This window comes from Pan paniscus, chromosome 16 (genome assembly GCF_029289425.2).
Source record: "Pan paniscus chromosome 16, NHGRI_mPanPan1-v2.0_pri, whole genome shotgun sequence".
NCBI lineage: Eukaryota > Metazoa > Chordata > Mammalia > Primates > Hominidae > Pan > Pan paniscus.
In genome coordinates, this window is record NC_073265.2 from 34370293 (window position 1) to 34382786 (window position 12494).

General features: G+C 53.3%; 1 protein-coding gene across 3 annotated transcripts in view; it reads left to right on the forward strand.

Moving 5' to 3' along the window:
* DUOX1 (dual oxidase 1) overlaps positions 1 to 12494 on the forward strand; it is a 35615-nt gene that overhangs the window by 137 nt on the left and 22984 nt on the right. The window contains exons 1-15 of one of the 3 annotated variants that reach the window (XM_034938681.3): positions 6 to 1559; positions 1816 to 1922; positions 3762 to 3845; positions 4043 to 4207; positions 5002 to 5189; positions 5372 to 5573; positions 5680 to 5846; positions 6248 to 6308; positions 6427 to 6523; positions 7804 to 7894; positions 8971 to 9073; positions 9344 to 9516; positions 10812 to 10987; positions 11209 to 11327; positions 11892 to 12029. In XM_034938681.3, coding sequence (XP_034794572.1) covers positions 1865 to 1922; positions 3762 to 3845; positions 4043 to 4207; positions 5002 to 5189; positions 5372 to 5573; positions 5680 to 5846; positions 6248 to 6308; positions 6427 to 6523; positions 7804 to 7894; positions 8971 to 9073; positions 9344 to 9516; positions 10812 to 10987; positions 11209 to 11327; positions 11892 to 12029 — 1822 coding nt within the window. In that variant the 5' untranslated portion in view covers positions 6 to 1559; positions 1816 to 1864. Of the gene's footprint in view, positions 1 to 5; positions 1560 to 1815; positions 1923 to 3761; positions 3846 to 4042; positions 4208 to 5001; positions 5190 to 5371; positions 5574 to 5679; positions 5847 to 6247; positions 6309 to 6426; positions 6524 to 7803; positions 7895 to 8970; positions 9074 to 9343; positions 9517 to 10811; positions 10988 to 11208; positions 11328 to 11891; positions 12030 to 12494 lie in introns of those variants that run through there. The other 2 variants (XM_008961934.4, XM_034938682.3) reach the window with 2 other exon arrangements.

Consider the following 12494-nt stretch of genomic DNA (forward strand, 5'->3'; position numbering starts at 1 on the left):
ATTTGGGAGGGCTTTTCCCGGCCCGCGGGCCTGGGCGCTCCGGGGGAGGGAGCTCCAAGGGCAGGGTGGCCGGGGAGCCGCAGCTCCTCCACGTTATGGAAGAAAGGGGAATGCTAGCCCCCTGCGCCTCCGATCTTATCCTAAGGCTAAAACCGGTCCTGTTAGGGCCTGTCCTCTGCCTAATCAAGGTTTTGAGAGACTGGGTTCTTTGGGACCTGGGAATGTTGGGTGGCCTAGTTTGCCTGGGCCTGCGGGTTCTTCTCCTGGCACCAGCACAACATACCAGGGAGGGAGCTTTGGGCTTTAGGATCCAAGCTTTCCCCCTCAGCCCTCCCTTAGGACCAAGATGGCCTTGACCCATCTTCCTCCCACCTCAGGGCCACCAGGGTCACCACTCTAGGGCTTCAGGCTGGAAAAGCAGCCATGTGGGGCAAGAACAGGCAGGCCTGTGTTCTCTCTCTGGTTCTGCCGCTGGCTCTGCCTGGGGCTTCACTGCCCTGTCCTGGGCAACCTTCCTGTCAAGGTTGTTGAGAAGTTACTGCCCCATCGTTGTGTAAATCATTAAGGGCAACCCACCCACAAGGAGTGGTTATTAAGCATGTCCACCTTCCTCTTCAGGTCATCCCCACACAGCCTGGTCTGAAAGCCCATTTCATGCCCTTAGGGGCTGAGTGGTACATTAGCGTTGAGGCCCAGGATCCTGAAGACATGGTGGTGGCGGGGGAGGGGAAGGACATCTTGGGATCAGGGAAGGACCGCTGTGGCTACTTCAGTATATCCAGCTTTACAGCTTCAACCATCCAGAGCCCAGCTCTTCATGCACTATTAAAGGCCAGCACCTGGACAGACTCTGTGAAATGCAGCAGGTGATACTGAGCTTTCCAGTTATGGCAGGGCCTAGGTTTTTTCATTTAATAGGAGATGGAGTAGGGATGAGGTCAGTCCCTGGGTTCTCTCCTCTAGACAACCCATCCAGGAACCCTGATGTTTGGCTGGGGATGAGGCTTTCCCTGAGCTCCTTTCTTCCTCTATCCTAACCCCAATCTCCAGGTTGCCTTCAGGAGGTCTTCACTGGCTTTAGGTACTCCTTACTCCCACTCAGGAGTCCCAGCCTGAGTCCTCTGCTGCCTCTGTTTCCCTGTTGACTCTGGGTGGAGAGAGAGAGAGCAGGAAGCTTGCACTAAATACATGAGCACCTGGTTGTGCATCCCTTCTGGATCCAACCAGAGGAGACAAGCTCCCGCCTACCCTCTCTATATCACATTTGCACAACACCTGTCACTTGCTTTGAATTAAACCTCCTTCTCACATCTGATTCTGGCAACCATGCTTAGAAGTAAACAGTTCAGGCATATTTGCTCCCATAGCTGGAAGAGGAAAACAAGGATCAGATTGGAGAAGTGATTTATCTAAGATCCCACAGTGGACTGGGAGCAGCACTGAGACCTCAGCCTAGTCTCCTGATCCCCAAGCAGGGCCCTGCCTAAGGAACACACTCTGCAGAGTGCTGGGCCAAAGCAGGGTTTTCCAACTAATCTTAGAAGGTAAAGTCCATGAAGGTATGTACCAGGGATTTCTGTTTGTTTTGTTCGTCACTTAATCTCCAGTGTCTATGTCAGTGGCTGGTATGTAGTGGTGCTCATGAAGTATTTGCCGAATCAATTAAAGAATTTTCGGAAAGAGTGAGTCTCTTGAACTTTGCTACCTACTGTGACCTTGGCCCAGTCCCAGGCCTTGATTCACAGAGGCCTGCAGAGTCTTTCACCTGATTCTTCTGAGTAGCTGGGGCTCATTCTTTGTCCTGTCTTTTTCTAGGGTCTCCATTTTGGGACATTCTAATCCCTGAGCCCCTATTATTTTCATCATGGGCTTCTGCCTGGCTCTAGCATGGACACTTCTGGTTCGGGCATGGACCCCTCTGGGTGAGTACAGATTGGAGGAGAAGCATGGTTAGGAGCAGAGGAACCCAGCATCCTCTGGGCTCCCCGAAGGACAGGATCCATTTGATATTCATCTGTATCTTTAGTCTCTAGCTGACACAGTGCCCTGCACATGAGAGTTGCTCATTTCTAGCTGTTGAAGAAATAGATGGATAATGGAATGAAAATTATCCCCAAATACACAGAATTAGGGAGCCTTCAGCTGCTGTCAGCACTTTCTCTTTTATTCTTACAGTTTGGGGGCCCTTTCTCTCTCCTCTCTCTTCTCTTGTTTTCCATAAAGTGAGGGCCTCTGACTCAAAATAGGAAAAGATTGATTAGACACATAAGACAATAAAGGATCTTGGGGTCAGATTGGACCCAAAGCTGAAGGGGAGTCATCAATATGTTTAAACATTATGATGAAAAACAAAAGCAGTATCTTCCATAAGAGTTTCATGTTGCTGCCTTCAGTAGACAGTTTCTTGCTGGAATCTGAGGCTGCTCTCTGCAGTCCGGATCTCTGTGGAGGGAAGTGGGCCTACAGTGCCACAGTTAAAGTTAAAAGATCAAGTCCCTGATCACTGGGGATGGGAGATGCAAAAGCAGAAAGCAGAGAAAACCTGTAGAAGGATCTGTCCTGGCTGGAGGTGACAAGATGGTGACACCTTCCCTACAACTTCTCCCTTGCCAGAGCTGCTCACATCCACATTCCTTCCAGCCCTCTTCTTTCCTTAGCTTTGGATTTTCCTTTTTTCCCTCAGCTCTCACCTCTTATCCCCAAGAGGCACTTTCCCTGTACTGTCCTGCAAAGGCTCTCTCCTTTATGTGCCACAGGTTCATTTTATTTTAGAGATCACATGTGTGGCCCTGCCCAAAGTCTTGAACCCTTAGCTGGGTTCTTTGCTCAAACATCAGGCCCTGAGTCATTTTCCCCCCTGACTCTCTGCTGAGTGAGTGTGAATGTGTGCGTCTGTTCTCTGAAGTGAGCAGAGAAGAAGCCCCAGGCCTATAGACTCCTAGTTTGGGGGAAAGAATCAGGCCAGCTATCTGCTCTACTGATCAGAAAGATCCCTGCTCCATCCCTGATTCCATTATCCATTCTGGATCTTCCCTCTGTCCCTCATTCCTCAGTTCTTTCCCCAGCAGCTGAGTGCTCCCTCCTGGACCCTCATTTTGGAGAGTAAAACAGGATCAGGAGGAGGAATTGTATGGGGGACAAGATGCTCCAGAAAAGGGGCAAAGTCATCCACATCGCCAGTCCAGTCCCTGGTCCTACCCAAGAAACTGGGGAAAAAGCAGTAGCAACACCACACCCTTGCCCTGGGCTCTGCTCAGCCAGAGATGACTAGTCCCCTCACCACACTGACCCTGCCCAGGGATGGGTCACAGAATGACATGTCCTTCTCCGGTATGGAGTGTGGCTGGCTCTTGCTCTGTGTGGTGTCTTAGGGCTGGGGATGGATTCTGTCCTGTTGTGTCCCCTCAGGGAGCTGAAGTTTAAGGGGAGTAAAGTCACCTGCATCCTATTCCCCATCACCACTGCTCTCCTCCAGTCCCCTCTCCCTCTCTGAGGCCATCTGTCAGCACACACTGCTCCTTGCTCCACTGCTTTTTGGCTCCCTGCCATGTCTCCCCCACTGAGCAGCTTAAAGATCTGGCTTGAGTTTGGACACTACTTTGCCCTGGTTTTTCCCTCTGCACCCTACCTCTCACATCCACTTCAGGTATCCACTTTCTGCTGCTCCAAGTGCCAGGCTCACAGCACCCATATCCGGCAGGCCTGCCTGTCCTCTCACGCACTGACTTGCCCAGCTGCCCCTTCCCTCCATTCTCACACAGGAGCTCAGAACCCCATTTCGTGGGAGGTGCAGCGATTTGATGGGTGGTACAACAACCTCATGGAGCACAGATGGGGCAGCAAAGGTAAGTGAGAGCCAAGTGGGGATAGAACCCCAGGGCCAGGGGGGTACTGAGTGCTGCGCGGCAAGAGCTGGCAAGTACCAGCAAAGGCCATCCATTTCCAAGGTTTTAGGATCCATGACATGGAGGAAAGCCTGGGAGAGAGGGGATCAAGAATGCCCCCTGAAGATTCATCCTTATCCTTACCCCTCCTACCCCAGGCTCCCGGCTGCAGCGCCTGGTCCCAGCCAGCTATGCAGATGGCGTGTACCAGCCCTTGGGAGAACCCCACCTGCCCAACCCCCGAGACCTTAGCAACACCATCTCAAGGGGCCCTGCAGGGCTGGCCTCCCTGAGAAACCGCACAGTGTTGGGGGTCTTCTTTGGTGAGAACTTCAACCTCTGGGGAAGGAAGCCGGTGGGGTCGGCTGGACACCTCTGCGTGTGAAGAGGGGTCAGAGGATGAGAGAGAAGTGATGGAGGGCCTAAGGGATGAGGGTGAGAGGTGGAGGAGGCAGTGGGGTATGGTAGGGGTAGAAGCAGGTGGAGAGAGGATCCATGCTGAAGTGAACTCTGGTTGGGGAGGCAGAAATCTGCCCCACACAGAAAGATGAGGGGTGGGGTTAGGGAAAAGGGGCATCCCTCCTCGTTGGGTTGTTGGTGGGGGTAAGGGGCTGGTAGAGGCAGAAACATGAAAATAATCTGGGAGGGCCTCTCCGTGGGACCCTGTTCTTAGGCATTGCCCCATGGCTTCTAGGACAGGCTCAGGGCAGGGTTCTGATTCTGGCAGAGTGGACTGAGGGGAAGTCAAAGTGGGGGTGCTAGGATGGCTTGACCCCAGTGACAGGATTGGTGGCTGGTCCATCAGGAATGCCTGGCTCCTGCTGCGTTTTGGAGCTGGTGCTGCCAGCCCGTTTGCCTAGGCACACTCACAGGGCACCTCCCAGTTACCAAGGAGAAAGCCAAACTGTCAACGACAACAGCTTGGATCAGGTGTAGGCACAGAGGGACAGAAGAGACAAACAACTGGGAGGGAGTGCCTAAGGTCAAGGCTTGGACTTGCCCATAATGGCTGCTGAGTCTTTTGAAGCTTCAGGGGAGGGAAGGAAACTGGATACCTAGGGTAAGAAGGAAAGTGGCCCTCTGCTTGCCCTAGCACCCCCTCCTGCACTGCCCGCAGGCTATCACGTGCTCTCAGACCTGGTGAGCGTGGAAACTCCCGGCTGCCCCGCCGAGTTCCTCAACATTCGCATCCCGCCCGGAGACCCCATGTTCGACCCCGACCAGCGCGGGGACGTGGTGCTGCCCTTCCAGAGAAGCCGCTGGGACCCCGAGACCGGACGGAGTCCCAGCAATCCCCGGGACCCGGTGAGGCGGGGAAGGCGGCGGGAAGGGGCCGCACCCCAGCCAAGTGGGACCTGGGCTTCGGGCCTGGCAGGGCCTGGAGGGGAGAGGCGCCCACTCCCCAGCCGCGGACACCCTCCGGGCCCCGGCCTTCCCTAGCTCGCCGCCGCCCATCGACCCGGGCTCACCCGCCGCGTGCCCCGCAGGCCAACCAGGTGACGGGCTGGCTGGACGGCAGCGCCATCTATGGCTCCTCGCACTCCTGGAGCGACGCGCTGCGGAGCTTCTCCAGGGGACAGCTGGCGTCGGGGCCCGACCCCGCTTTTCCCCGAGACTCGCAGAACCCCCTGCTCATGTGGGCGGCGCCCGACCCCGCCACCGGGCAGAACGGGCCCCGGGGGCTGTACGGTGAGGCCACAGGGACGGGACGGGGCCGGCTGGGGGTCTGCGAGTGTGGGCTCCCCCGATCACGCTACCGCTCATCTCCTCCCCTGCGCCCCCACGTCGGATGCAGCCTTCGGGGCAGAGAGAGGGAACCGGGAACCCTTCCTGCAGGCGCTGGGCCTGCTCTGGTTCCGCTACCACAACCTGTGGGCGCAGAGGCTGGCCCGCCAGCACCCAGACTGGGAGGACGAGGAGCTGTTCCAGCACGCACGCAAGAGGGTCATCGCCACCTACCAGGTCAGCCGTCCGCGCCCCGCGACGTCCTCCCTTCCGCGTGCAAGCCCACGGGAGACTCCGCTGCCCCACGGAGCTCCCCATCTGTGGACAACCGCCACCCAGAAACCCCTCCCCAGACAGCCGAGGTCCAGGGAAGCCCCTGTAAATGATAGGGAGGCACGCGCTGTTTATAGGAGAAATCTGGCTGGTGATGATTATTTATCACCTCCCCACCCCCTACTCCCTCAAATCCCCTGGTTCCTTATGGGGACAGGCCTCACACTGCTCCTGTCTGAGTTGCTTCTCCCATGACTGACCCTGGCTGGTCCTCATCTCCACACGGAAGCCGTCCTTGGGCTCAGACCCTTCCAGGTCCCTCCCCATCCAACTCGTGCCTCCCCTCGCCCCTCTCTGCCCCTCAGAACATCGCTGTGTATGAGTGGCTGCCCAGCTTCCTGCAGAAAACACCCCCGGAGTATACAGGTGAGGGAGCGGGGAAGGAGGATGGGAGGGCTTGCGTGTGTCTTGCGGGGTGGGGTGGGGACTACGTTGGGGATTTTAGGGCTAAATTCTTCTGTCCTCTCTTCTCCTATTTCCCCAGGATACCGGCCATTTCTGGACCCCAGCATCTCCTCAGAGTTCGTGGCGGCCTCTGAGCAGTTCCTGTCCACCATGGTGCCCCCTGGCGTCTACATGAGGTGAGGGAGGCGCTCAAAGGTGTGTGTGCTGGGAGGGATGGGGCTGTCAACTGAGGAAAATCTGCCCTCAGGAGCCCTCTGTACAGGATTATCAGTCTGAAGTGTCCCCAAGGGAAAGACCGATAGAGAGGGGAAGAAAACAATTGTTTTAAAAGATACATCACTGTGGTTTTTAAGTATTTTTACTTCCATTCTCCTGCTGCTGGTGTAGATATTACCCTCCCCCCCACCATTAAATATAGAGTAATAAAGGTTCAGAGGGTGTCACAAAGTCCACTGGTCTAAACCTCATGTCTTGACACTACACTGGGGACATTTTTAGCTATAATCACAGAGCCCAGGGCCTGCAACCTTTTGGGGGCAGAGGGTTCTAAAATGTGTGCAATCTGAAGGAAAATATTGGCTTCAAAGTAATGAAAAGGGAACTTTAAAAAGACATAGGCCGGGAGCAGTGGCTCACGCCTGTAACCCCAGCACTTTGGGAGGCAGAGGTGGGTGGTTCACCTGAGGTCGGGAGTTAGAGACCAGCCTGACCAACATGCAGAAACCTCGTCTCTACTAAAAAAAAAAAAAAAAAAAATTAGCCGGGCATGGTGGTGCATGCCTGTAATCCCAGCTACTCGGAAGGCTGAGGCAGAAGAATCGCTTGAACCCAGAAGGCGGAGGTTGCGGTGAGCCAAGATCGTGTCATTGCACTCCGGCCTGGACAACAAGAGTGAAACTCCATCTCAAAAAAAAAAAAAAAAAAAGACACATATTTAAATAATGTATATGTATATGAAACAAAGCATGTCCATTTATATTTTTACAATTGCTTTATAATTTAAAACAATTCATAGATTAGATTTACTCTGGAATAATCTCTGGGGTATGCCTGATGATGTCTGAGAAATAGACAATTGAGTTATTCATGGACAAGTAGTTTCAAAAGAACAATTTTTGAATCCTTTAAATAGGTATATATGTACACATATATTGTACATATAACTGTGTATATAGATATATTTTATATGTGTGTGTATATACATATATTGAGAGAGAGTCAGAGAGAGAGTGTGTGTGTTAATGAGCTATGAGTACATTTTAGATATTTGGTCTGATGTTGTAGATGGGACCTTCCAAAAGTCAGATCCTCCAGGATGTGCTAAGGTCCGAACCACACACCACCTCGGAAAGACGATGGCCTGGGGTCCCTGGATACCACCTCAGAGACCAGAACTGATGCCTGACATTATAACCCCATTATCTCAATCACCATCTCCCTGCTCCTTGCATTTCAGAAATGCCAGCTGCCACTTCCAGGGGGTCATCAATCGGAACTCAAGTGTCTCCAGAGCTCTCCGGGTCTGCAACAGCTACTGGAGCCGTGAGGTCCGAGCTGGGGGCCACATATGTGGTGGATGTGTGTGTGTGCATGCTTATGTGTGTGTGTGTATGTGTGTGTGTGTGTGAGTGCATGGTGAAAGTGGGCAGTAAGGCTGACGCAGGTAGCTGGGATAGGCTGGGGTGGGAGGCAGCCTGGAGGACCTCAGGCATCTCCCCTACAAAGTCTGAGGTGACCAGGTAGCTGAACATGGCCAAAAGCCAACCCACCACCCCAACCTCAGGGCTGTGGGAGAGCCAGTGGGACCTGTGCAGGTATGGTTCCGCCTTCGTTGCTCCCTCTCATGTTTTCCCTCTCCTTCGACAGCTTTGGGCGTCCTGTAGGCCTTGGAGTACCCCAACTAGTCTCACTTGCCCCAAGGAAACATCCCATTAGACACATATCCCGGGCAGTGTGTGAATGCGTATGTGTGAGGGGGGTGGGGAGGGAAGCAGGGGTTCTTAGAGATTATTGGGGATTGTCCATCCGTCCAAATCAGGCCAGCATGGGTGAAGAACATTGATTGTGAATTTAAAGCAAAATGAGATACTTTGTGTAAAGTGTTTACTAAGGGGAAGGGAGTGGGGAGGAAGAAAAAAGAAGCCATAGAATCAGAGCCCTGGAGCTGAGTGGAAAGAGGCCTCAGTGTCCCCCTCATCAGAGTCCCTTTTTATTAAGGGAAGGAAACTGAGTTCAGAGAGGGCCTGTGACTTGCCCAAGGTCATACAGCTGGTTAGTAACAGAGGACTAAGACCTAGATCTTCTAGTGACTTTGCCAATACACACATGGTTGTATGTATGCCAACCATACAACACACACTCAAGTACCCCAAGGTCAAAGTAAAATTTTAAGATCCCTTGTGCTTGTATAGACCTCTGTCAGGCAGCACTGACTTTGGATGGGGACACCCCTCACCCTGAGTGGGGAATCAACCTGCAGAAGAGGAATGTCCCACCGGTTTGGGAGGAAACAGCAGGACTGGGTGGGCTCAGGGATAAGGATGATGGTGTGGAGGGAGCCTGGCTGTCTAACTTCTGACCCCATTAACCACACCCCTCTCCTCCCCACCCCCAACCTATAAAGCACCCAAGCCTACAAAGTGCTGAAGATGTGGAGGCACTGCTGCTGGGCATGGCCTCCCAGATCGCAGAGCGAGAGGACCATGTGTTGGTTGAAGATGTGCGGGGTGAGTCTGGGGCTGTCCCTGCAGGTTGTGAACTCCTGGCCTCTGGGAAGAGGCTCAGCTGGACTTCCAGGACCAGGTATGAGGGGGTGCCTGGGGCTGGGAGCCTGCACTGCACTCACTGATGAAAGAGCTTCTGACATGCTGACCATGGCTCCTTCTGGCTCAAGTCTCCTGGGGCTGGTTGGAGCCTGGGGCCTGGCCTGGGGCCTGGACTGGAGACTGCTGTGGTGGCCCTGAGCTCCCTCAGACTGTCTGGTATCTTGTCTCCAGATTTCTGGCCTGGGCCACTGAAGTTTTCCCGCACAGACCACCTGGCCAGCTGCCTGCAGCGGGGCCGGGATCTGGGCCTGCCCTCTTACACCAAGGCCAGGGCAGCACTGGGCTTGTCTCCCATTACCCGCTGGCAGGACATCAACCCTGCACTCTCCCGGAGCAATGACACTGTGAGGAGGGGTCAGGACCCAGAGGGTAGGGTGGGAGGGACAAGGCACGTGGGCCTGAGACATGGAAGATAGGCAGTGAAACTTGAGCACAAGAGACAAGCACCTAATGGGAGGGGCAGGGCTTACCCAGATCACTTTTCCCAATATTACATATCAGGATGAAGATTACCAGACCAGCAAGATTTGGCTTTGCACTCAGATTATTCAGACCCAGCAAGCGTGTATTAAGCATCTATTGTTTGCTAGGCACTTAATAGGCACTATCTTATTTACTGTTCTCTCCACCCTCCTGAGTGGGTATAGAAGGTCCTTGACTTAGGAACAATCTGTGCTTTCTTGCACTGATGTTTAAGCCACCTTTCAGAAGTCAGCTGTTACACCCTGAGCTACCACCTGGACTGGTGGCCCAGGCCAAGGTAGAGCCTGAGGCGGAGGCCCAGCATGCCTTACCCATTCCTGGTGTTCTCAAACCAGTAGTGGTCACCATCCCGCAGCCGCACAAATTGGTCAAGGATCATGGTGCTGAACAGGGGTCCTGTTCAGCTGCTAGCCAAGAGACCAGATTGGGATACCTTACCATCTTGACACAGCAGTGTTTCTACAGTTGTGTGCCTATTCTATTGCATTTTGCCCTTACTATTTTATAAAATTATTGGAAAGTGGAGATTTGAAAGGCCAATAAAGAAGTGATATGAGCATGGGGGCTCGTAAACTTTATAAAATCAATATATAGATAGGAACCACCAGGCATACCAAAAGTAGCAAATCTTTAGCTTCAAATGGGCCTCAGTGGAATTAAGCTGGTCAAGTGCTATTTACACTGTGGAGAAAAGAAAACTAAAATAAAGGTCAGGTAGAAAATGCTGGTGATATGTTTTTGAAAACTGTCTCCAAAAGGCAATATATAATCAGGCATTTGATTAAAAAAAATTTTAGTTCTAAAGAATAGAAACCTTTTATAACACATCATTCTGCCATTCAACTTTTGCACATTCTGATTTTGTCCCTTCAACTTTCATACCTTTTCAAGAACAAGTTATGAATGAGGATTGGCTGGCTGTTTTATTACTTTATAAAATAGGCAGCTGAATGTGTGAGAGGGTTCCCATAAATGGAGTTCACTTATGTGAAACACTCAGAGAAGTGCCTAGGGCATAATAAGCACTGTATAGGAGTGAGTTACTGTTACTGTCATTTATTATTATCATCCCTGGGGCTAATCCCTGGGAGCCACCTCTTTGCCTTAGGGTGGGTGCCGTGTCCTTTCTCTTACTTCTGCCCCTTCTTGGTTCCAGGTACTGGAGGCCACAGCTGCCCTGTACAACCAGGACTTATCCTGGCTAGAGCTGCTCCCTGGGGGACTCCTGGAGAGCCACCGGGACCCTGGACCTCTGTTCAGCACCATCGTCCTTGAACAATTTGTGCGGCTACGGGATGGTGACCGCTACTGGTTTGAGAACACCAGGAATGGGTAAGGCGTGCTGGGCCTCCGCCTCAGGCTCTACCTCGGCCTGGGCCCCAGACCCTCTTTCTGGCCTTAGACAGCCCCCATGAGCCCTTGATTCCAAGCCAGCCCACCACCCCCTTCCCAACACCTCTGGGTCTCTTTTCTCACCTGGGTCCTTGGGCCTGGGGTTGCTGGAGGCCTGCATCCCCTTCCCATCCCAGTGACTTCTACTTACTCCAACTTAGGCTGTTCTCCAAGAAGGAGATTGAAGAAATCCGAAATACCACCCTGCAGGACGTGCTGGTCGCTGTTATCAACATTGACCCCAGTGCTCTGCAGCCCAATGTCTTTGTCTGGCATAAAGGTGAGTGGCCAAGGGGTGGCTGGAGGAGTGGTGGGTCTGGAGCCTCGTCCCTCTTCAGCTCTGGGCTTGGCTCAATGTGGCTGAACGTCAATCTCTGTGCTCCAAGAGGAGAGTGAGCTGTGGTTCTGCCCTTGGGAACTCCAGGTGCCAGGGCCACCACTTGCAGCTGTGTAGGGTCCCCTCTGTAGAACTCCAGGAAGTGCTGAGTGAGGGCAGAACTGAGACTCAGAGAGGGCTGGTGAGGAGGTTCACATTCGGCTGAGATGGAGCTGGGGCTAGGTATAATATTAGGAGGGCTCAGTGCAGTGAGGATATCCCAACCCTACAGCAGTGAGGGAAGCGTGTGTGTGTGTGTGTGTGTGTGTGTGTGTGTACACTTCTGTGTGTGAGGGAGAGATGGAGGTTGGGATTCATTTTTTACCCCACTTGTTACCCAAGGCAGCCCCTTCCCCTCAGCTACCCAGAGTGCCCCCACCCCCTTTCTGCCACCCTAACCTCCTCCGTGATCCTGTGCCAGCACCTGTGGCCCAGCACCCAGGACGCTGGCTTCCTCTGCCTTCCCAGGAGACCCCTGTCCGCAGCCGAGACAGCTCAGCACTGAAGGCCTGCCAGCATGTGCTCCCTCTGTTGTTCGTGACTATTTTGAGGGCAGTGGATTTGGCTTCGGGGTCACCATCGGGACCCTCTGCTGCTTCCCTTTGGGTAAAATGATGGACAGAGTGGGGTGGGGTGAGAGATGCAAGCTAGGGGATGCAGTTTGGGTGGTTCCACTAATGACAACAAACCACGCAAACCACACAGAGCATGGTCCCTTTGGGTAGGAGAATGAAACATTAGAGGAGGAAGGGACAAGAGAAGTGTCTGACCTGCAGAGAAGTCAACTCCAGGGAGAATTGCCTCCCTGTTTTCCTGGGACTCCCCCCAGGGCCCAGTATTGGTCAGGAGCCAGGGGGAATCTATAATCCACAGCTTTTTGCAGGCCTGAGCCTAGAGGACTGTCAGAGGCAAATCCCTGTTTAAGAACAAGGGCTAAGACGGGGCGCGGTGGCTCATGCCTGTAATCCCAGCACTTTGAGAGGCCGAGGCAGGCGGATCACCTGAGGTCAGGAGTTTGAGAGCAGCCTGATCAACATGGAGAAACCATGTCTCTACTAAAAATACAAAATT